Source organism: Gouania willdenowi, chromosome 18, assembly GCF_900634775.1.
Source record: "Gouania willdenowi chromosome 18, fGouWil2.1, whole genome shotgun sequence".
Taxonomy (NCBI): domain Eukaryota; kingdom Metazoa; phylum Chordata; class Actinopteri; order Blenniiformes; family Gobiesocidae; genus Gouania; species Gouania willdenowi.
Window position 1 is genome coordinate 8,223,934 of NC_041061.1, and position 25,473 is coordinate 8,249,406.

At 34.9% G+C, this 25,473-nt stretch overlaps 1 protein-coding gene across 1 annotated transcript; it reads left to right on the plus strand.

Moving 5' to 3' along the window:
• Positions 1-590: 590 nt before the first annotated feature.
• Positions 591-23,806, plus strand: tbc1d19 (TBC1 domain family, member 19). The gene is made up of 21 exons (XM_028475109.1): positions 591-732; positions 835-907; positions 997-1,042; positions 2,769-2,844; positions 2,971-3,045; positions 4,541-4,604; positions 6,164-6,210; positions 6,300-6,410; positions 7,338-7,410; positions 8,202-8,240; positions 9,213-9,325; positions 10,963-11,037; positions 12,016-12,078; positions 15,787-15,871; positions 15,997-16,041; positions 16,836-16,868; positions 16,954-17,063; positions 17,162-17,253; positions 19,749-19,864; positions 19,952-20,022; positions 23,333-23,806. The coding sequence occupies exons 1-21, from the start codon at positions 646-648 to the stop codon at positions 23,405-23,407; spliced, it is 1,569 nt and encodes a 522-aa protein (XP_028330910.1). The 5' UTR covers positions 591-645; the 3' UTR covers positions 23,408-23,806.
• The last annotated feature ends 1,667 nt before the right edge of the window (positions 23,807-25,473 follow it).

Sequence of the window (25,473 nt, forward strand, 5' to 3'; positions counted from 1 at the left end):
GACATTTTTTTTCTTTTATAATAATGGTTTATTCTCATAAAATTATGGTTTGCTTTTCATAAATGATGGTTTGTTCTAATAAAATTAGGACTATATTCTCTTAAATTTGCGACTTCATTCTCACAAAATTTTTACTTTTACGTTCCAAAAATTATAGCTTTTTTTTCTCTCCGAAAATTATGACTATAATCTCATAAAATTATGACATTATTACATTAAAACGAAGCCTTTATTCTCATAAAAATAATGACATTATTTTCTTAAAATTATTAAAAATTATGACTTTCTTCTCATATATATATATATATATATATATATATATATATTTTTTTTTTTTTTCTTTTGTTTTTTCCTTTAACAGTAGGACTTTAGTCTCTTAAGTTTTTTTTATTTATTTATTTATTTTTATTTAGACTTTATTCTTGAAATCAGCTCTTTTATCTCTTAATGTGGCACCAAACACGGTCGTGCGTTTACGTTTCAACTATATTTAAAATTATTATTATTTTTTTAAATTGTGTGAAGAAGGAGAGTCTGTGGTCGGAACCAATGTGCGCTGTGCTCGTTTCCCCGGTCCCCCTTGTGTCCGTTGCTAAGTAACCTCTGCAGGTGGATGCGCTTCCTGTCGCTGGAGCTCAGTGAAGGATGGACGAGCTGTCGGTGAGCATCGCTCACATTGTTCAGCGGCTCAGAGGAAGCAGCCTTCATTCACAGATAGAGCGACACGCCAAAGTGAGTGACTTAGTGAGTGTTAGCATTAGCTTTAGCGTTAGCATTAGCAGGCAGCTAGCAGGTGCCTCCACTAAAGCTTTCCCCCCTTTTCCCTCTTCATAGGAGTGTTTACACCAGCCTGACATCAAGCTGGACTCCCTCAAAGAAGATGTTCGGACTTTCCTCAAAACTACAGGTGAGCAGCAGTGACACCAGTGTTACACACATACTGGTTTCACTGGAGTTACTGGTAATTACAATTTATTTATTTATTTTTTGTTCCAGGCTGGGAGAGAAAGCTACAGAATGCTGTCTACAGAGAGCTGCATGTGTGAGTTACCTTTACTCTCTGCTGGGGCATAATAAAACACAATATGGGAGGTTCTCACACTGTGGTCCAAGGACCCGTGGAGGTCCCCAAGCTGTAGTTTGGGGTTCCGTGAAATATTTTCTTCCCTTTGAAGAGATTTGCTCACTACAGTGGTTTAAAAAAAAAAAAAAAAAAAATTTTTTAACATAAACAAGACAATTCGTTTTATCATGTATACTAGAACAGAATCAGAATATTTTTTATTTGCCAAGTAGAGTTGGCTTGGTGGATGGTGCAAAAAAAACAAACCAGAAAAAAAAAAAATTAAATTAAATAAATAATAATAATAATAATAATAATAAATATGAAACATGAACGTATATACTGGTAGTGCAGGTATATGTGAAGTAAACGCACAAAATGAGCCCAAAATCACCAAAAATGACAGAAAAGTACTGTTGTAAATCCTTCCCCAATCTCCCAGCATTCACAGTCAGTTTGTGCTTAAAGTACAAGATTTTTGAATGGACTTTGGTGTGGATACTACGGTGGCTGGGAAGTGTCAGGTGAATGCATTTAAAGAAATGAACACAAATGCAAACAGGTCACAACACGAATGCAAAATGGCCACAACGGAAGTGTTTCCAACGGACCGGTATTACAGACGGACACGTTTCTGGCGGATGTTTTTAACCCACCAGAACAGTTAAGAACAAGAAGAAGACATCGAAACGCGTATGAAAGTAAGTGAAAGTTGATTAGGATACTCTTATATTTTTCATATCAGGCTATCATATCATAATACCTGTCCGACTGTAATACCGGTCCGTCGGAAACACTTCCGTTGTGGCCGGTTTGCATTCGTGTTGTGACCTGTTTGCATTTGTGTTCGTTTCTGTAAATGCATTCACCTGACACTTCCCAGCCACCGTAGGATACCAATGAATTTCTACAATATGCTCAGACAAAGCAAACTAAAATGGGTCCTCAACCTTGTGGTCAGGACCCCATTTCGTGTCACGAGACACTGGGAATGGTTCTGCGTTCAAGAAACAGAATAATTTTGGAGCAATTTGAGCCCATTTTTGCTTATTTTTACCCTTTTTCTGCAACAACACCAAACTTGCCATATTTTAACCTAATTGTATCCCTTTTTCTTGCCATATTTTTGCTTCTTTTAATGCATTTTTGCCACATTACACCCATTTCTGACAGTTCTCCACCAAATTTCATTGCCTTTTCTGCACATTTTTTCCACTTTCAAGACATTTTCCACCACTTCTCCCACCTAATGTCACATATCTTGCCACTTTCAACCTCTTTTCACCATACTTCATGCGTATTTTTGCCAAATTAACCACATCCACGATTTTTCATGCCCATTATTTGCCAGTTTAAACTAATTGTTTTTACTTTTTTCTCCCACTTTGATGCCAATATTGACACATTGAACCCTCGTATCACTTTTTTTTGTAGATTTTTGGCCACTCTAATTTGTAACTTGTTTTTAAAACCCCAATTTACCACCTTTTCCACCATTTTTGGTCACTTTTTACCCATTTTATTTCTGATTAAAACAAGGATTTACATCTTTAAGATGACTATATACTGTGGCGCAAATGATAATAGTAATAAACCTCCTGGATAACAGTGGATATTATTCAGATAAATAAATAAATACATGTGGTTATCACAGATTGATTGAACAATGGACCATCATTGTGTTGACGTTATTTCCTGGTTCCAGTCTGCAGCCTCCCCACCATCTCTCTGCTCCTCCAGAGCATCTCAAAGAACCTCTGGCCTACATGCGTACGGCCCAGGTCAGTCTGTCTCCTGTCATCCTCATCAGTCCTCACTGGCTCACCTTCTTCAGACTCTCAGTTCTGATCTCAGAGGTATGTGATACTGTGTGTGTGTGTGTGTGTGTGTGTGTGTGTTTTCCACAGGCCTGCTGGGAGAGGCGTGTCTTTAAAAGCCTAAACAGTATGAGCTCAGAGCTGGAGGTGCCTCTGGCTCGAATGGTACGTCTGAAACATTTGCTGATTAAACACGGATCACATTCCGATCTCCATTATTTAGAAATCACAAGGTTCACACGTTAGCTCAGCCTAATATAAGTCAGTGGTGTCAAACTTAAGGTGCATAAGCCGGATCCTGCACGCCGGAGCATCCGATGTGTGCTCGCGGGAAGATTCTATGTATGATTACATTGACCAGAATTTTATTTCCAATTGCATTTCAAATTACTATTACATAATTGTTAAATACAATTAATAATTATGTCATTAATGTAATTAATTATGAAATTATAATTCACCCCAACCCTGGCTCCAAGTAAAAATTGAAAAAAATACGGCCAAAACATGAATAAATGAATAGTTTTATTTTACGTACATACAGTCTCTGCAGTCGTTCTGCACTGGTTTGGGTGCCTGAAAATTTTTCATTTGTCAAATGATGCTCAAAAAAACAAAGGTTTTAGAACCGCTGTCCTAATAATGTAGGCGCTTTCAGTTTTTTTCTGCTCCTCGTCACATGATGCAGTAATTTGTAATTGCAAGTTGTTGCAAAAAGGTACCTTTTTTTTTAAATGCTACTAAATAATCAGAAAAAATTCCTCCAATTCACATTTCAAGTTTTGCAAAAATCAGTTAGATTTGACTTTGTTAGCAAACCAATAACACATTTTATTGTGTTTCGACTTTAATCTTGACATTTCAACTTTATACTTGATTTGCCCAAAATGTTTTTATACATCAAAATTTGCCCTAATCCGCTTCTGTTGATTTGACTTTATTAGCAAACTTTTGACTTTTATCATAATATTGTATTTCTTGTCTTTTCGACTTTATCTCAACATTATATTTCAACTTTATTCTTGAAATTTCAACTTTGATCTCAACATTTTGACTTTGATCTCAACATTTTGACTTTGATCTTGACATATCAAGTTTGATTTCAAAATTTTGTCTTTGATCTTGACATATCAAGTTTGATTTCAAAATTTTGACTTTAATTTTGACATTATATTTCAACTTTGTTCTTGAAATTTTAACTTAAATCTTGACATTTGTACTTTGATCTTGACATTTCGACTTTGATCTCAAAATTTTGACTTTAATCTTGACATTATATTTAAACTTTATTCTCGAAGTTTCTACTTTAATCTCGACATTTCAACTTTGATCTCAACATTTTGATTTTAAACTCAACATTATAATTCGACTTTAATCTCAACATTTCGACTTTAATCTCGACATTTCGACTTTACTTTCAACATTTCAACGTTGATCTAGAAATTTTTACTTGAATTTTGACATTATATTTCAACTTTATTCTCGAAAATTCAACTTTAATCTTGACATTTTGACTTTAATCTTGATTTGTCTAAAATTATTTCCTTCATCAAAATTGGCCATAATCCTGTCCCGTAATGAAAAACCAATATGTGTTCATCATGAAATAGATTGTTATGTGTTTTGTGATTTCTTGAAATGTGTCTCTCTGGCTACTCAGAGGCCTGCGGCGGAGCAGAAGGATCTCACCGACAAATGGAACGAGATGGGCACGGACGAATCAGGTCTGCAGGCGCAACTTAGGGCCCACTGTGCTCCATGTGACCCATCAGTGTTAATACGTCCGCGCTCTGGCTTCATTTACCATCGGTTTAAATCTCACAACCACATAATCCATTTTTCACTTTTTGTTTTTGAAATCTCATTGGTCAAAGGAAGACTTGGCAACACGTAGATAATGTTTGACCAATCTGGCTTTTTTTGTTTATGGATAAAAGCTTGCTTATAGCTCCAAGGTCTGAGGTTGGAAATCTGCCTCCCAGTTGTTGTTGTTGGCCACTGAAGCAGCTTCAACATGGTTTGTATTCTACGTACAGAACATTTAGGATCCTTTATCACAATTTTCTATCCAGTACCAAATTAGAAACACAGATTCCAGCTCCTATAGAACTGTTCTAACCTTTTGTTAATTGTATTACTCAGACTAAAGTGTCTCACGGTGGCTTGTGATTTCCAACCACCACGAGTTTCCTCCCAGTCGATAGAATGTGTGGATCTCAAACACTGCTATCCCAGTACTAACACGCAGTCGTACGGCTGTAAACACACGGTGGATATGGAAACAGTCCAGACTTCTGGTCCAGGGCGATGATAACGACGTTTACTGGCACGCTCTGAGCACATCTGGACGCTCTGACCTCAACCGTTGGCGATGATGATGTTTATTAAGCGAAATAAAATCTAGAAGCTTTATCCGTAGAACAGTATAGACTGTATTGTTGATTTATTTTAAGGTTCAGGGTTGGATTTTAATTCAGATTCTTTTATTTTGACATCGAAACGCGGGTTTGAGTAAACCTTCTTTTGTGTTTTGTGAGAAAATCCCCAAAAACAAACTGTCCCAGTTTAGCTGAGAATGTAGAATCCACAGAAAAATAACCACAGAGTAAGAAAACTCAAAAAGTTTGGATATAAACTTGCGACTTTCGATTCCTCGACATTACATTAACTTCATCTTTCAGATCGTTATGGCGATGGTTTTCCTGGTTGACAGATAGATGTAATTTAGGAAGGAGCTGATGAGTGGAAGTGACCCTTTTTCAAAATAAAATACCCAGAACTTAAACAGATCCATAAACCGGGTCAATACTCAGAAAAGTCATAAATTTTGATTGAAAGCTCTATCGAAAGCTCATATATAATAAGAGAAGGCTAATGTGTGTTTTTTGTACATAAATGTGCGCATATTAGTGTATTCTTTATACATTAAACAACTTTATATTATTTTTACATTTAATATTTATATGTTTTAAATTTATACACAGTATATTTATATGTATTTATTATTTTATATATTTTATATTTCCAGAAAGTATATAACAATAATATAATAAACATTTATATATTTTTATACATACTGTATATATATATATATATATATATATATTGCATTTTGTTATATATTAAATATTACATAAAAAGTAGAAACAATTACCTCCATGTAAAACAATAAATCTAGTTAAAACACAATAATGAACTGTATTTTTGTTGGTAATCACTGTCTATGTGTGCACAGACGTTTATATTTGGTAAATAAAATAAAAACAAGTGAATTGTTTTGCAGACTTGAGTCGCTTTCGTCCCGTCTACGCCCCTAAAGACTTTCTGGAGGTGAGCAGGTTTTTTCTTTCATGTGTTTGTTTTCAAGTTCAATAATCAGATTTTTTAATCAGACTTTGTTGTTGTGCGATTGTTTCCAGGTGTTGATCGGCCTGAGGAACCCAAACCACAACAGCAGTGATGGCGTCAGCGCCAAGAGCCACTGGGGTTTGATCCAAGTCCCTCTGAACGTCAGGGACATCAAACAGCTGGTGTGGATCAGTCATTCATTTATCTACTTATTTATCTAATAATTCAATTATTTATCATTAATCTGGTTATTGATTTAGTTTTTTTCTTAATCATTAATCTGAATATTTATTTATCTATTAAATTTTTTGAGTTTTATTTAATCATTAATGTGATTATTTGTTTTATTAATCTTTAGTAAATGTATTTAATAATTAATGAATTAATTTTTTTATTCACAGTTTTAATTAATTATTTATTAGATTTTTTTAACAATTAATTTCAAGTTTTATTTAATCATTAATTTGATCATTTATTCTTTTATTTACAGTTTTATTTATTTGTTCATTGGTATATTTATTTAGTAATTTATTTATAGCTTTATCTAATTAATATTGTGACTATTTATTTATTCATTTATTATGTGTTTTATGTAATCATTCATTTGAATGTTTATTTATTCATTAATTTAATTTGATTTAATCATAAGTCTGAATTTTAGTTTCAATTTCTTTCATTATTAATTTGATTATTCATTTAGAGCTTTATTTAATTTATATTTAGATTATTTATTTATAATGTGTTTTATTGAATTATTTATTCGATTATTTGATTATTCATTTATATTTTCTGTAATGAAATTATTGATTTGATTATTTATTTATTCATTTATGTATTTTTTTATTCATTTATCTATTCCTTTGTTTACAGTTTGATTTAATCATTAATTTGATTGTTTATTTATCATCAATAAAGTTTTAATGATAAATGTTAACTTATTTTAGACATAATAATAGTTATGATAATAATATGATCTTTTTTTTGTTTTTTATGTATTTTATTTTTTTACCATGAAGCTCTTTGTGCTACATGGACTTGTTTTAAAAGTGCTTTAGAATTGAAGGTTCTGTAGTAACGGTTATTAAAGGCGTGTGTGATGTGACCCTCAGAGACAGACGTACGCAGAGCTGAGCCTCACCTGTGGACAGTTGGGGATTGATGACAACGCACACATCCATCCAGGTACACACACACACACGCTTCATTTTGTCACTTTATTTGCAATTTTTACACATTTTCAACCCTTTTTAACTCATTCACTGCCATTGACGTGAATATACGTCATTTCAAATCCAAACGCTCGCTGCCAATGACTTAGAGGAAGGCCAACATAAGGTAAGGGAACCATACAACTCTGACCCAGATAGCAAAAATAATAATAATATTGCCATCAAAAGCCCCGTCTCAGTGTTGTTTTTGTAGTTTTATAGAAGGAAACCAATGTTGAGGTGTCACTACAGCAAAAAAAAAAAGTTTTTCAGAAAAAGTCTTTTTTCTCAGCTTTTTGCTCAGAAACTGGCATTTTGTGTGAAACTACCAATATTCAATTGCTGATTACGGAAGAACAAAACAAGCTAGAAACAAAATTGTTGAAAGTAGAGAGTCTAATCTTTGAGATTTTAGATTGTCATAGTACATCATATTCTGTGGGTCTTTAAAAATCTGTGACAATGCTCTAAAATGGCTGTCAGTGAATGAGTTAAGTGCACATGAAACACATTGTGAAAGCCTTTCACTGTACTAACCAATACAGTGTGTTTACCTTCTCATCTGATCTGGGATTTCTCAGCCAGTGTCTGAGTCCAGTCCAGATATTGACACAGCTCCAGTTTGTCTTTAAATAGAAACATATCTACAGTGTGTGTGTGTGTGTCTGTGAGACTCACACTGATAACAAGAAGAAGACACAGCACCGGTGCTGAGGACTGTGTTATGATTATGATTTTCCTTTTTTTTTCTTTTTTTTTTTACAGATTTGTTTGAAAACGAGTACGTTCAGATGGGAAACAAAGGTCAGTTTTCACCTTTTTCTGCTCAAACATCAGTTATGATTCCAAAAAACTCACACCACCACATCAACAATACACAGAATTAACAGAAAAATACACAAAACACAGTCAACATGACCAAAACCAGCCAAAATGAGTTTAATAACACACAAGTTGACATGAAACTGCACAAAATAACAGTAAAATACACAAAAACAGCTTTTAAAATAGACACAATGACCAAAAACACACATAATAATTTCAAAAACACACAAAATGACAGAAAAATACTCAAAGCATAGACAAAATGATTCCAATAACACACAAGATTACATGAAAACCACACAAAATGTCAGAAAAATACACAAAATGACTTTGAAGAACAGACGCAATGACCGAAAAAGTGCAAAAATGACAACAAATACACAAAAAATTACGGACAAAAACACATTATGACTCCAAAAACACAGCACTACATCAACACTATACTAAACAACAGAAAAATACACAAATCTCAGACAAAATGACCCAAAAAACTCACAAAATAATTCCATGAACACACAACACAGCATGGAAAATACATAAAATGACAGAAAAATACACCAAATGGCATAAAAATGGCTCCAAAAACACACACAAATAACAAATACAGAAAATAATGTAAAAATACACAAAATATCAGTAGAAACCCTGACAAATTGATAGAAAAATGCACAAAATAACAAAAAATACACAGAAAGACAGAAAATACACAAGCTGACTCTAAACAAATAAAAACACAAAAAAATACAGCATATGACAGAAAAAAAAATGACAAAATGACAGAGAAATACCCCCAAATGAGTCCAAAAACACATAATATAATATCAGAAATACAGAATATGACTTAAAAATTCACAAAATGATTGAAAATGCCCCATATTTCATGAATCATGGTTTTATCAAGAATAAAGAGTGTGTTATAATGTGTATTATTGTGTGTCCGTTGTTGTGTAGTGGTGCTGGAGCAGAACAGTGCAGCCTCTCAGCAGTACATCAGACAGGGCTGCCCCACAGAGCTGAGGGCGGAGCTTTGGGCTCTCACTCTGAACGCCACCAACCAGCCACAGGTTACACACTTTACACACTATATCTGACCCACATTTACTACCTGCTGAGTGTGTGTGGCCCTGGCTTGTGTAAACTGTAGGATTCCTCAGCCTGTGATTGAAGGAGCTACAGAGTGTCAGTGTAAACACACGGACCAATCAGAGCAGGAGTGAAGAATGATGAGAACACAAATATCAGACGTCTAATAAGCTCTGTTTGGCCTTTATTAGTGTCCATTTCCTCTTATTATGAAATTCTATGTTTTGTAGACGTCTCAGTTCCGTCTGATTGTGACTCAGCTTCCACTTTTCTCTCCCTGAGGCTTTTTCTCTCTCTCTCTCTTTATTGACCCACTTTTTACAAGCTTCCTTCGGTTCTTTTTCGATGACTCGTCTCATTTGAGTTCAACCCTGGGCTCTGAAACGCATCTCGGCAAAGTATTTTTCTTCTTACCAAACTTATAGTATTCTTATACTTAAAAAGCATCATTAATTGAACTAGGCTATAAAATAATACTATGATAATAGATAAACCTTCTCTCACCTATTGGATGGTACCTGCTCTCTGAGGGTCTGAGGGGGATGGGCCAGGATTTGTTTTTTTTTTATGAGATCCCAGAATGCACCACTAGAGATCTCTGTATTAAACTGTAATATCATTTTTTTGTGCAATTATTCTAGTTTGTAGTGGTAATACTAGTTTCTATACTTTTTACATTTAGTTTAGAACTTCTTTTTGATTCTATTTAGAATTTGTTTTTGATTTTATTTAGAACTTGTTTTAATTTTATTTAGAACTTGTTTTGGATTTTATTTACAACTTGTTTTGGATTTTATTTACAACTTGTTTTAATAATTTTATTTAGAACTTGTTTTGATTTTATTTAGAACTTGTTTTGATTTTATTTAGAACTTGTTTTTTTTAATTTTATTTAGAACTTGTTTTGATTTTATTTAGAACTTGTTTTTTTTAATTTTATTTAGAACTTGTTTTGATTTTATTTAGAACTTGTTTTGATTTTATTTAGAACTTGTTTTGATCCTATTTAGAACTTGTTTTTTTATTCTATTTAGAACTTGTTTTGATTTTGTTTAGAACTTGTTTTGATTTTATTTAGAACTTGTTTTCATTTTATTTAGAACATGTTTTAATTTAATTTGATTTAGATCTTGTTCAAATTTTTTATTAGAACTTGCTTTTGATTTTATTTAAAACTTGTTTTATTTTTATTTATTTATTAAAATAAGGTTTCATTTAATTTCAGATAAGTGTTTGGACTGAGTTGTTCTTTAAAATAAAAGTTGAAACACAAAGATATACAGGTTCCTGTATGATGATATAGATATTGATAGATAGATATTTGTTCTTGGCTGTCTTCAAACATATACAATACAAATTCAATATGAACTAACAGTGGAATTTACGACACCAAAAAAACTTGCCTATAGGGTGCCAAATTGCTTAGGGCCGGTACCGCTAGGAACCAATCGTAATCCATCGATATCTGCAGCATTTCTTTCAGAGTCATGAATTGTAACTCTGTGTAAAGTCAGATATTTAGAGCTGCTCATGTTAAATGCTGAGAAAAGTAAGAGCCCATTTACATTGAACTTATCATGTGACCTTTGTCAACCTTAAAGTGTATTTTGTGTTTCAGGATGTGATGTATTATGAGCAGCTGAAAGCAGGAGTGATTCAGCACGACCTGCTGGTGGATAACCTGGTTTATAAGGTACCGTCACCTCCCTCACACTCAATAAGTTCTACTCTGTTTTAGAAACCCAGTGCTTTCTTTGTGCTATGCGCTCAAATGTTGTCATGATTGTGTTTTTTTTGTGCTTGTTTTAGGGCTGGGTGATTTTGCCTAAAAAAAAATTCAGATTTTTCAAAGAAAAATTTGAGTTTTGATTCAATTTTCGATTTATTTTTTTAAACGCACTTAAAAATGACTGCAGACATCAGATATATTGTCAAAAGTGCAACTTTATTGCTGTGATTGTCCTCAAGAGTTAAAATGCATAAAACAATCCCAAAATAAAAAGTAAATGATTCTCTGTCATTCAACAATTTCAAGCTTTAACCCAGGTTTAAGCAAAAGTGCAACAACAACTTCACCGTAGCTTAAATTTTATGATTAAGAAATCAGAAAACTACATATTTTATAACATAAAACATTACAATGAATCAAATAATAATAAACTCTTCCCTTAGCATCTCAGCATAGTGCGAATAAAACATTAAACATGCCTGTGGCACACATATAGCCTACTCAAAGGGTAAACAAATGTAAACAAAGAGGGGGCTGGCTCATATCGCGCTACAGTAACCCATGAGGACGGAACGCGAAAAAGTCTAAAAAACTGTGGTGGGGGAAAGAAAAAAATCGAATTTGCAAAATAAAAATTGTTTTTTTCTACAAATTTGATAAATTGAGTAAATTGATTATTTTGCCCAGCCCTTGCTTGTATGTGCTGAGGAGTTTTTTTCCTAGTCCTACACTGTCCTCTCTCTATAGGAACATAGTTTAGGACCTGCCTTTTTCCCCTCTCCTTTTCTCCTGTTTTCCACTTTTCATTTGAGATACGAGGCGCTGTCTTTGTGGTGACCCACAGTTCTCCTGCTCCTGTACGCCCATGTTATTTATCATTGTTTTTTCATGTTTCTTGGAAACTGACTTCAATAAAATAACCTGAATCTGACTCTCCCACAGGATGTAAAACTCACCGCTAGCAACGATGATTATTACTTTGTCTTTGAAGATTTCCTCTATCAGGTGAGCGCTGCCTTTATATATTCAGTGTCATGTGAGACTGTGTCTATAACTTATTAAATAAAGTAAATAAAAATAAATATAATTTAAAACAATTACATCTTACAGTAATCACATATTTGTTTAATTTGTTATTTGTTTTGTATATTTTTTGGGATTAATTGGCAATATTTTAAAATGTAGTTTTTTTTAATTATTAGATACTTGAAAGGGTTTTATTTTTGTTTGAATACACAAAAATACACAAAACAGTAAAATTACACACATTGACTTCAGATGTACAAAACGACAAAAGGAACACTGAAATACACAAGAAAACACACAAAAGATTCAAATAATACACAAAACAACAAAAATACAGAAAGAGACTGAAAATGTACAGAACGAGAAGAAAAATACATAAAATGACTCCACAGACACGTACTCAGAGACATTGTTGTGGTCCCACTTTAATACGAGTGGGCTCATCTCTGCTGTGAACTTTAGCTGCTGTTGTCCTCAAACTGTCTAAGTTGTGCGTCAATAATGTGTTAGTGTGTGGGGTGTGTAGCCTGTGCTGAAACATGACGACATGGCGTTAGTAGCAGCTGTGCGTCTGCCATGCTGTGTGTTTGCTAACCAATAAACCTCACAGATGTGAGGGTGCGAGAGCAAAGCGCCGCCGTCCTCGTCAATATTTACACATGAAGAACTGAAAGAATCCAGGACTCACAGATGGCTGTGACACTCACAGGCGCACAAGTAGTTTTTTTTCTTCTTTTTTCTGTTATTTCAGTGTTTTTGTACCAAAATATGCAGATTCATGATTGATTTTTATTAATTAAAATATATTTTTTTAGGTTTCACATCCAACCAGATGTTGATGGAGGAAACATAAATGTAGAACTTGTTTTTCTGCACAAACATCATTAAAAATACCTTGTCAGATCTGTCCTCTTCTAGTTAGCCTTTGGTTAAGGCAAGGGTTCTCAACATTGGGGTTAGGACCCCATTTGTGGTCACGAGACACTGGGAGGGGGTCACCAGATGCCTTCAAGAAACAGAATATTTTCTGAACAATTTGAGCTATTTTTCCTCCTTTTTTACTCTTTTTCTTTCCAATACACCAAACTTGCCATATTTTAACCTAATCTCATCACTTTTTTTGCTTTTTTAAATGTATTTTTACCACATTACCCTTCTCCATCGAATTCCAATGCCTTTTTGGCACATTTTTTTTCCACTTTTAAGACATTTTGGGCATTTATAAACCCTTTCCACCACTTTTTCTACCTAATGTCACATATGTTGACCCAATATTGTCACTTTTAACCTCTTTTCACCATATTTCATACTTATTTTTGCCAATTTATCCACATTCATGATTTGTCATGCCCATTTTTTGCCAGTTAAAACTAATTGTTCCTTCAAATTGTTCCAATATTGACACTGTGAACACTTTTTACCACATTTTCTGTCAGTTTTTGGCCACTCTAATTTGACACTTTTGACAAATTTCTGTGGTTTTTAAAATCCCATTTCACCACCTTTTCCACCATTTTTGGTCCCTTTAACCCATTTTACCCAAGTATTTACATCTTTAAAATGACTGTATACTATGGCATAAATCATAATAGACTTCCTGTATAACAGTGAATATTATTCAGATACTGAAAAGTTTGAGAACCACTGGGCTAAGAAACATTATGAATCATTTCATATGGAGACGCATCATTTCCTGTTCCTAACAGCTTCTCTAGTAGCGTACATACAGTGTAGCATTAGTTTTGTAAAAAAAAAAAAATGTTCCGTCCAATCTATGGTCGTTCTTCGTTGAACAAAAGCAATTTGGTCACAAGGACAGAAAAGGAACAACCTTCATATGTTCTTGAACCTTCCACTGAAGGCGTATAATTTGCTGCAGCTTTTATCGTTCCTCAATCTCCCTTTATTTTCTCTGAAGTGTCCTCTGAGTCTGAAAATGGATGATTGGAACCTAATGTCTGCTTTTCTCGTCTTAGGTTGAAACTACATGTAGTGTAATCTTTTCTTAACAAATATACACATTTCTTTTTGCAAATAAATGAGTAAATTCAATGTATTTAGAGCTGGGTTAATCAGCCCAAAAATAACAATGTCATTAAATTTCTTTTATTGAAGTCCCAAACACTGATTCTCAAATTATCGATTCACTTTTCAATTATTGCTGATTATTGATCTTCTATTTAACATCAGTAAGCTGCATAATTATTAGACTTCTCTTTTAAGTAACTTCTCATCTAAACATGACACGGGGCGCGGCCTTAGCGACACCCCACAGTTCTATTCGCTCCTGTTCTTCTTGGATGGGGATGTAAGTGAAATGCAAATTTCCCCTTGTGGGACGAATAAAGAAGTTTTGAATGAGTTTTCCTGTTTTGCACAGATTAGGTTTTATGTGAATAAGATCCAGTAGTGGGTCATTACATTAAAAGCATAAGTTTAATGTGTTAATATATATATATATATATATATATATATATATATATATATAGCGGATTTTATCCGACTGCATCTAAAATCACCGATATAAGCGCTCCGATAAACTTTTCCAGCACTTCTATCCATAGGTGACTGTGGTTCACACTCCAACAAAGTTTTTATTCAGTTGTAGAATATTGTAGATATTATGTTGAAGGTTAAAGTTCATGTCATTTATTGGTTAATATTAAATGGGTCAGTTTTTCTCATCCCTACTGATGCTGACTATTGTTCTCAGTTTGAGTGACATCACTTTATCAAACCTTTTCTAACGCTCCACGCTACAAAATAAGTAATAAAAGTATGTGTGAATAGCACTGATATCGTACCGGATCAATATTGGTATCGGCCGATAGGCAAGGCTGCAACATCGGTATCATATCGGAAGTGAAAAAGTTGTATCAGGACATCCCTAACTAAGGTACTACTCATACTATGGCTGATGTCAAAATGAGTATGTAGTGCATTCACATTAGATAGGTTGAGAAATGCCTAAATGTATAATATATGGGGACATTTTTTTTTAAGTATGCTCGGTGGGCACACTAGTCATACTCAACCGTCCCATGATGCATTGCGAGCGGAACATAAAATGGTCCTGGGACCAACTTCAAGCTAAAACGCAAACATCCTCTTTTCAAAACAAAAGCATCTCATCTTGTCTTCCATTAGTTTTTGTAACACTTTTGTAAATAGGGCTCTTGTTTTGAAGTTAACCGGAAGTTTATTCTGTAGCACAATGGCTGGTCTACGAAAATCTTTGAAATGTCTGAATGAAATTGAGTTTTGCGGATCAAATGAGCACATGTTGATATTCTACTTGGTCACTTTCTCACTTAAAAATAGTTTCAGAACTTTCAAAGGTGGAGAGTCAACAGAGATATTTAGCCTCAGTGTGCTTCAGGTTTTCTTCGTTGTAGGTTCCAATTGCATCTTTGGAAATTTTGAAGAATACTTCAATGGGAACGCTCATTATCCTTATGAAGTAGACAGTATATACTCATTGTGTTTGTAGTGTATAGTATGGAGTGTCCCATTAAGCATCTCTAGTTCTCTGTTATACATTAAACTCGTGCCTCACTCACAGATGGTTCCTGTGCATCTGATATCATCATATAAACACACACCCCCGCCACCCCCCGGAAATGTGTGTGCCTTCTTTTCCGCTGTGCTAATGCTAGGCAATGCTAACCTCTTTCCATTTTTCTGCAGGTGCTGCTGTGTTTTTCCCGAGACACCACCGTCCTGGAGCATTTCAAGTACAACAGCGCCACTCCTCCCAAGTCTTACATTGAAGGTAGAGTGAACCCCACCCCCCACCCCACCACCAAGGACACACGCTGACACACACTTCAATATCCTCAAATAATTGTTAATCAGACGACCTCGCATTTATTGTATCTTTTTTTTTTTTTATTACAGGGAAGGTGGGAGATGAACAGTGCGCTGTTTTCTACCCCCCCAATGGTAAGTGAGCATCAACACACTCCCACGTAAACCAGAGCTTTTGGCTCGGGGCCCAATCGTAGGGTCGAGGGCCAAAAAATGAAAATGTTGTGCTTTTAATTTGAAGGAGATATAATAATGCTGACTAATAACTATTAAAAATAGGAACTTATTTTTAATGAAACAAAACGCTTCCATTTTATGCCTATTGATAAGCATTACAAAGGCAAAGTAAAATATGTATTTAGTTTAAAAAACAAAAAAACAGTTGCATGGAGACAGTGCTGCATGGGTTTCTTGTGTTGGAAAGTTTGGGGATCTAACTCTAAGATATTATTTTATTATTTATAATCTGTATTTATACATGTAAGTCCCATTGAGACAACACTGTCTCAGATATTTGAATGAATATTATGTACATGTATATTAAAATATGTAAAATTGCAAGAAAATAAAAAATAAACTTCTCCAGTTGTAGCAGGTGTTGTAACAAATTCTGTGGCCCAACAAAATGGTGGCTCCAGTGGCCCTTGTGTGAACCACCATCAGCCACTGGAGCTGGAGGGCTGGAGCCACTTATTGTGTCACAACACCTGCTACGTCTGTGACGAGCACAAAACAGGCGACCGTGTCTCAGGTTTAATCGGATCCTGGCTGCTCTAAGTAGGATTTTTAAAGAAAATAACCCGAGTCGACCTCTAGTATCATATATAATCTTTTAATAGAGCTTGTAAATGAAATGATCCATAGGTGATCTTTAAGAAAAAGTCAAACTTTTGTGTGTGTAGTTCATTGAGATGTGTTCTTTTACCCAGGTGTCATCCCTTTCCATGGCTTTTCAATGTACGGTGAGTACATTTTTCCTTCAATAATCAGCTGACTTTGTGCTGACGTCTGCACGTGACAAACCCCGATTGTGTGTTTGTGGGTCAGTGGCACCGCTGTGTTACCTTTACAATGAGCCGTCCAAACTCTACAGCGTGTTCAGGGAAATGTACGTCCGCTACTTCTTCCGCCTGCACTCCATCTCCTCGTCTCCCTCGGTAAGTCAAGCACCTAAAGCTCAGGGACGTCCTTTGATCTCTGACCTTTGATTTCTGACCTTTGACCTCTGACTTTTGATCTCTCCATTCCTCTGCAGGGAATCGTGTCGTTGTGCCTGCAGTTCGAGTGGCTGCTCCAGACTCACCTGCCTCAGCTCTTCTACCACCTGCGACAGATCGGAGCCCAGCCGTGAGTGACGCTTCTTACCATCATCCATGAGCACAGGGGTTCTCAACCTTGGGTTCAGGACCCCATTTTTTTTGTAGTAGAAGACGTGTTAAACATGCTGTACTTTATTTGATAGGTACATTTCTTATTTGCAAAACAAAATGTTTGTGAATGATGTTTTGTATTTGCTAAGTTTCACTTTATACTTTTTGTAAGATTTCCGGAAAGATCGCCTCCAATTCTCCTGTATGTTACTTATCCACTTAATCTGTTAGATCAGGGGTTCTCAACCTTGGGGTCAGGACCACATTTGGGGTCATGAGACACTGGAAGGGTGTTATCAGATGCCTTAAAGAAACAGAATATTTTTTAAAATATTTTTGCTTGTTTTTACCCTTTTTCTGCAACTACACCAAACTTGCCGTATTTTAACATATTTTCATCACTTTTTCTTGCCATATTTTTTCTCCTTTTAATGTATTTTTGCTGCATTACTCCCATTTCTGCCACTTCTCCGTCAAATTTCAAGGCCTTTTCTGGACATTTTCGGCACTTATAAAACCCTTTCCTCTGCTTTTTCCACCTAATGTCACATATGTAGACCCATTATTGTCACTTTTAACCTCTTTTCACCACATTTCATGCGTATTTTTGCCAATTTAACCACATTTGCAATTTGTCATTTCCATTATTTGACATTTTAAACTAATTGTTCCTACTTTTTTCTGCCACTTTTTAGCCAATATTGACACTTTTGAACCACTTTTTCTGTCTGTTTTTGCCCACTCTAATTAGCGACTTTTAATCAATTTCTGTGTTTTTTAAAACCCCATTTCACCACCATTTTTGTCACTTTTAACCCGTTTTATTTCTGATTAAAACAAGGATTTAAATCTTTAAGATGACTATATATTATGGTTGTGGGCCTAAAAGGTTGAGGACCACTGGCTGCATTTGTAGCTTTGGAGTGCGTGCACAAAGCACATTATTTAATGCATTAATAGCTGTTTACTTTGTCCACCAGCAGAACATGTTCTTCTTACAGCCGTGTGTTTTACCCTCAAGTGCTTTTCAAGTGGCCATAAAAGACTTTTTCTACCTTCTTTTCTTTGTACAGCACAGCATTGTACGGTACTTGGAGCTTCATATTTCTCTATCTTTAGCTGTTAATGTATCACAGAGTGTTTTCAAGGCTCATCTCTGCCTCCTTTCTTTGCCTTTGTCCAACCACCCCAGAGCACAATCATTCAGCACACAAATGCACCATGTGTTACTGATCCAGTCCAATGAATTTCATCTCCTTTGTGAAAAACAAACATTTTCATTCAGTGTCTAATTCTTCCCTGATCTCTGCAAGATCAGGCTCATGATGTGAAGAGATCCTTCAGCTTTGTGCACCATCTTGCAGTTGTAAGCTTATGCACTACTGCCACCATGTGTCGAAATGCTGGCAACAACTAGTTTTTTCTTTCCTTTCAGTTTGCTCCATAAAATCCTGCAGCACATGTGTTCAGATCATCACGTTTGCTGTTATTTTCCTTATCCGACATTTTCAAAATGCTCTGTTCTAGAATCGAGTGTTTTTGTTCTTGGTTTTTCTTAGACTACTGATTCTTTTGAGTTTAATTTGGGTTGTTTGCCTCAGTTTGACAACTGTTATGTCCATTCATGTACAAAACAGTACAGAAGATAATGCGTATTGAACGCAGTGGTTCTCAACCTTTTGAGCCTGCAACCCTGAAATAGGACAAAGCAGGTCAGAAAATGGATGGATGGAAATAATGGGCATGACAAATTGTGGATGTGGTTAATTTGGCAAAAATAAGCATGAAATATGGTGAAAAGAGGTTAAAAGTGACAACATATGTGACATTAGGTGGGAAAAGTGGTGGAAAGGGTTTATAAGTGCCGAAATGTCTTGAAAGTGGAAAAAATGTGCAGAAAAGGCATTGAAATTTGATGAAGAGGTGGCAGAAATGGGAGTAATGTAGCAAAAATACATTAAAAGGAACAAAAATGGGGCAAAAAAAGTGATGAAAATAGGTTAAAATAAGTGACAAGTTTGGTGTAGTTGCAAAAAAGGGTAAAAGTAAGCAAAAATGGGCTTAAATTATATAAAAAAAATATTCTTAGTTTCTGAAAAGCATCTGGCAGTGTCTCGTGACCCCAATGACCTCTGATCTAACAAATGATGTATGAGCATCATACAGGAGAATTGGAGGCGACCCTTCTGTGATTGGTTCAGTAATGATGAAAAAGTAGAGTTAAAAAAAACAAAACACAAAAAACACATTTTACGCATGTGCCCAACAACACTCAGTGTGGTTTGCAATACAAAGCCATCATTCACAAACTTGTGCATTCTGTTTTGCAAATAAGAAACATACCTATCAAACAAAATAAAGCATGTTACACGTCTTCAATTAATAAAAAAAACACGTTCAAAAAAAAAAAAACAATTCTGTAATAAGCGTTCCCTAAGTTAAAACTGTGTGTGTGTGTGTTTCACGCCTCAGGTTGAGAATCGCCTTTAAGTGGATGGTGCGTGCCTTTTCTGGCTACCTGTCCACTGACCAGCTGCTCCTCCTCTGGGATCGTATCCTCGGCTATGATTCCCTGGAGGTAGTTGCAGGTACTCGGATCTCGTCTTTCATCTTCCTCCTTTCTTCCTCTCGTCCATCTTTAATCATCCCTGTCTTCTCTCCTCTTCCTCCGACAGTCCTCGCCGCAGCTGTCTTCGCCTTCCGTGCCGAAAACCTGATGGAGGTGACGTCACTGGCTTCAGCCGAGGTATGTCCCCCCCCCCCCCCCCCACACACACACACCCACCCCCTCCTGAAAGGCCGTAAATAGCCTCTAATGACCTGCCAGTAACAGTAGCCCAGTCCCCTGAATGTACGTCTGAGACGTTTAAGAGCCCTTCGTGCCTCGCTCAGCACCAGCAACGCGCCAACTTTCACCTCACACTGCCGATACACAATCAACCACAATACACACAATCAACAATTGGACACGTATACACAAGCTCAGATACAGTACAGTCGTGGTAAATAGGACATTTAATAAAAACCCTGTCTGAAATACCAAGTTGATCAGTTGTTCTAGATCAGACCTGCGCAAAATTACAGAAAAATATACAATTACACCAAAAAAACACAAGACTACAAATATACACAAAAGTATCAGAACAACACACGAAACAGAAACACACAAAAATTAAATAGAAAAACACAAAAATGACTCATATAATACACAAGATTACTACAGATATACACAAAAGGACAGAAAAATTCCAACACAAACTGATTCCAAACACGAAAAACGAAAAATACACAAAACGACAAGAAAAATACACAAAATGACTTCGAACACACACAAGGTGACAACAAATATTCATAAAGGAACAGAAAAACATACCAAAGAATGACAAAAATACACAAAGCAACAACGAAAACACGTAAAAATGAGATAAAAATGATTAAAAAAAACACCACAAGATTACCAAAAATATACGCAAAAGGACAGAAAAATCTACAAAAACAACAAGAATACACAAAATGATTCAAACACACATAAAACAACATTAACGACGCAAACACAGAAGTTTAGAGAAAATATACAAAACGACTCTCAACACAGACAAGATTACTACAAATATACACAAAAGGACAAAAAAATATACAAAATGAAAACAATACACAATTACTGCAAACACAAACAAAACAACAACAAAAATGCACAAAATGATTCAAACACACACAGAACAACATTGAAAAGAAGAAAACAAAAAATTAGAGAAAAGTATAATGATAGAGAAAAAATATATAAAACGACATTAAAAATACTCAAAGTTACTCCAAACATACACAAAAAACAACAAAAATACACAAAATTACTCCAAACATACATAAAAACAACAAAAATACACAAAAACAACAACAAAAACTCATAAAATACACAAATTGACCCCTACAACACACAAAATGACAGCAAACCCCAGCTGACTTCAATGTTGATGGTGTGGCCCACATTTTTCACATTTGTGGTCCACGGTGTGAGAAATTAGTAACAGGCTGCTAAAGAAAAATAGTCTTTAAAATCCTTTTTTGGTTTTTTTGGGTGTTTTATTCTGAAAAATTCCCACTTCCACTTTTTAAACAGCCTGCCAACAAACTGGTGCAAAGTTGAGAAAATCCTTTTTAAAATGATTTAATTTCTTCTAGTTCTAAATAATGTAAAAATAATTGGGCCTGAATAGAAATAAATAGTAAACAATTGTAAAAAAAAAAAAAAGAGAGAGAGAGGGGAAAAGTTAGCCGGTGCCACGGCAGGAGCTGAAATTTAAAGCAGGCAGTGGCCTGTACGGCGCTCAGGACTCAAACTACAACATGACGCAGGAAGCAGCAGACACATCCTATGCAGACCAACACTTCCTGTTTGCTCATTTACCAGCTGCCCCCTGCAGAGAGAGGGGTCATAACACAGACTAGTCCATGTCCTATATTTAGAGCTCAGAGCCCAGCGCTGAAATATTAAGCCTGCTCTAAAACAGGATTGAGGCCCTCAATTTAATCCCAAGAGGACAGAGCAGGGGAGAGTAGGATGCTGCTTCATCATCAGCAGCAGCAGCAGGGTGAAGGTGACACATGCGTGTGAATCCATTGAGATATGAAGCAGCTTATGAAAAGGAAGTAGGTGATCAAGCATTCATTTATCCTAATACAGTGTGTTATGGTTTCATTTATTCAGACAACTGTTCCTCTCTTTCCTCACTTTGATCTCCTGACATGTTTCAACCGTCAACTGCTGATCGCTTTGATATGTCTTTTGATGTTTCTTAGACTTCTTTGTAATAACTACAGCAATATTCTTTTTGTCTTCATTTTGAACAATACGTTAAGGTTTAAATTATGCAGACAATTGTTTTTCAGGAAATGTGCTTTGATCTCCTGACATGTTTCAACTGTCAACTGCTGATTGCTTTGATTCTTCCTTTGATGTTTTTTAGACTTCTTTGCAATAACTACAGCGAGATTTTTTTTGTCTTCATTTTGAATAATATGTTAAGGTTTCATTTATTCAGACAACCGTTCCTAAGGAAATCCACTTTGATCTCCTGACAAGTTTCGACTGTCAACTGCTGATTGCTTTGATATTTCCTTTGATGTTTCCTAGACTTCTTTGTAATAACTACAGTAGTTGCTACTAGTTGGCATTATTAAGTGGAAGTCAAGGAAACATCAAAGCAATCAGCAGACGCCTCAGAGGAAGACTGGCAGTTGACAGTCAAAATGTGCCAGTTCACCAAGACAAATTCCTCATGTGTATTCAATACATTACTTGGTCAATAAGGTTGATTCTGATTCTGATTCTGAGATCAAAGTAGAACAGTTGTCTGAATAAATGAAACCTTATTACATATTAAAAACAAAAACATATTCAAAAAGAAGACAAAAAGAATATCTTGCTGGAAAAAATTAATTTACCCTGTTTTTACACTTTCAAAATAAAAGCCAGATTCAAATTCATGTGTTCTTCAGTTAAGAGGATTTCTCCTGAGTTGCAGATACATACAACAAACTGCTTCTTCTGCCAAAATCAAGATAATTTGATGAACATGATACAGTAACACCCTCTATTGTGTTATAAAGGTATTGCAGGGAAGTCCACACTTGAACCTTTAAAACTTTAAATTTGATACATTATTATTATGTTATATTAGTATATCATAAAATAATAATTTATATTAGTATTAGGTTTTATGATAGGACAAAGCAGGTCTGAAAATGGATGAATGGATTAGGTTTTATGCTATATGATATATTACATTATATACACATTTTATATTTAAAAATGTAATTGAATTTATGAAGTATTTATTTGTATTCATATATCAAAAAATGTCATTTAAAATGTTTTATACTGTAGGTAAACACCACCTTTTAATGCCCTTTTTTCTTAATACGTCATAAATATTGCACTGTAACCATGTAAATAAATGAATATTTAAGTAATATTTAAAAACTCTTATAATATATATATATTAAATATAAATATACTAGCTATCCAAACCTTCCGTTCTCTCCTTTGCTTCCTCCAGGCTGTCCTCGCCGACCTCTCCACCCTGAAGGTCATGCCATTGATCCAGATCTTTCTGTTTGCCACGGCCGTCTGAACGTCGCTGCTGTACCGTATACGTGCACGTTTGGAGGCACAGCCACAGATATGTAACCACTAACCAGTTCATCCATCCAGATGCCAAGTCACCTGCCAGGAGGAACATAGCATAGCATTAGCCAAACTCCTCATCATCAGCATGTGTGTGAGCCTCCAGTAATGACATCACATCGTATTAGATGATGTTACAGAGTGTAAGTGCAGTATACAGACAAGGCAAGCGAAGGTAATTATCAGAGAAGCTCTAATGAAGACGATCCACGCAACTTGTGGCCCTTTGTCTAATTTTGTGCGGCCCCCAAAACAAAATTGGAATTCATGTTCTATGAAGCCCAAAATAATACACAAACAACAGCAAAATGCACAAAATAACAACAAAAGTACACAAAATAACAACAAAAATGCAAAAAGATTTAAAAACACAAAAAGAAGATCTATAAAACACACAAAATGACAACAAAGACACACTAAATAACCACTTAAACACACAAAGGGACAACAAAAACAACAACATATACAAAAAGGACTTCTAAGACACACAAAATGCCAACGAAATTACACCAAATGACAGAAAAACACACAAAATAACACAAACACAAAAAAACACACAATGTCTCAAAAAACATAAAAAAGCCACAAAAATGTCTTATATTGATGAGAAAATAGACAAAATTAATTAAATAAACACACAAAATGTCTACAAAAACAACATCATACACAAAAGGACTTCCAAGACACACAAAATGCCAATAAAATGACAGAAAAACACACAAAATAACGCAAAAAAATAACAAAATAACGCAAAAAAATAACAAAAAACGCAAAAATGGCCGCAAAAATTTGCTATATTGACACAAAAATAGACAACATGAATTCAAAAACACACAAAATGTCTAAAAACTCCAAAAAAAAACAAAAACAAAAAAACACACCAAAGAACCCACACAAAAGCTCTACAAAGACAAAACCCTTTGTTCTTTGCTGTATTAATGCTTTGATTATTCCAAATGCTGATATTAATGTTGATAATGGATCAGATAATCACATTTTTGTGGCCCCCACTGTGATAGAAGTTGCTTATCTCTGATCTAGAAGGAGAAGAAGTTGTGGTCAGCGGTAATCTCTCCTGAGCTGATCAAGTGTTAATCTACAGCTTGTGTTAATGATGAGGTCAGCATTTTAATGTCGTACTCGTACGACGCAACAAGCACCTGCAGTGCCAATAAACACGTCACATCCCTTGTATTAGTTTATTTCTATGTAACTTTTTGAATGTAATTAGCTGCACTATGAAAAAATATTATTTTTATTATATAATATATTATTATTTTTGAAAAACTTTAGCAATGACAAGTTTTAGTTTTTTTAAGCTTCATTGTTTTTTTTTTTACAGAAGCGTATTGCATTCATTTGAGAGATTTTGTTGTTTTTGTTTTAATAATATCGGTATTTTGTTTTGGTTTGTTTTTCAAGGTATTTTTTCATGTTTGGAATAAAAAAAAAAAAATTTAAATTGTTTTTTGGAGTAATTTTTTCTGTTTTCCATGCTAATTTTTTTCACAAGTATCTCGATAATTTATAAAATAAATTAGCACGAAAAACAGAAGAAATTACTCAGAATAACAGGAAAAAAATTTGTCCAAAAAACTGAAAAAAAAATTACACTGAAAAACAGGAGAAAACAAATTGGTCCAAAAAAACGGGAAAAAAAAGCCCAAAAAAGAAAACCCAAAAAATTGATTATTCAGAAAAAAATGATTTTTTTTTTTCCCAAATGAATGCAATATGCTCCCTTACTTTTTAAAGCATGTTAGATGAAGAAATGAAGACATAAATGAGTGAATATAAGCATATGTATGTGGATGTAACAATGAAACTATATGATTAAAAAAAGGGGCGCACGGTGGCTTAGTGGTTAGCACGTCCGCCCCACAGCAAGAAGGTCCTGGGTTCAAGCCCTGGGGTGGACTTGGGTCCTTTCTGTGTAGAGTTTGCATGTTCTCCCCGTGCTGCGTGGGTTTCCTCCGGGTCCTCCGGCTTCCTCCCACAATCCAAAAACATGAC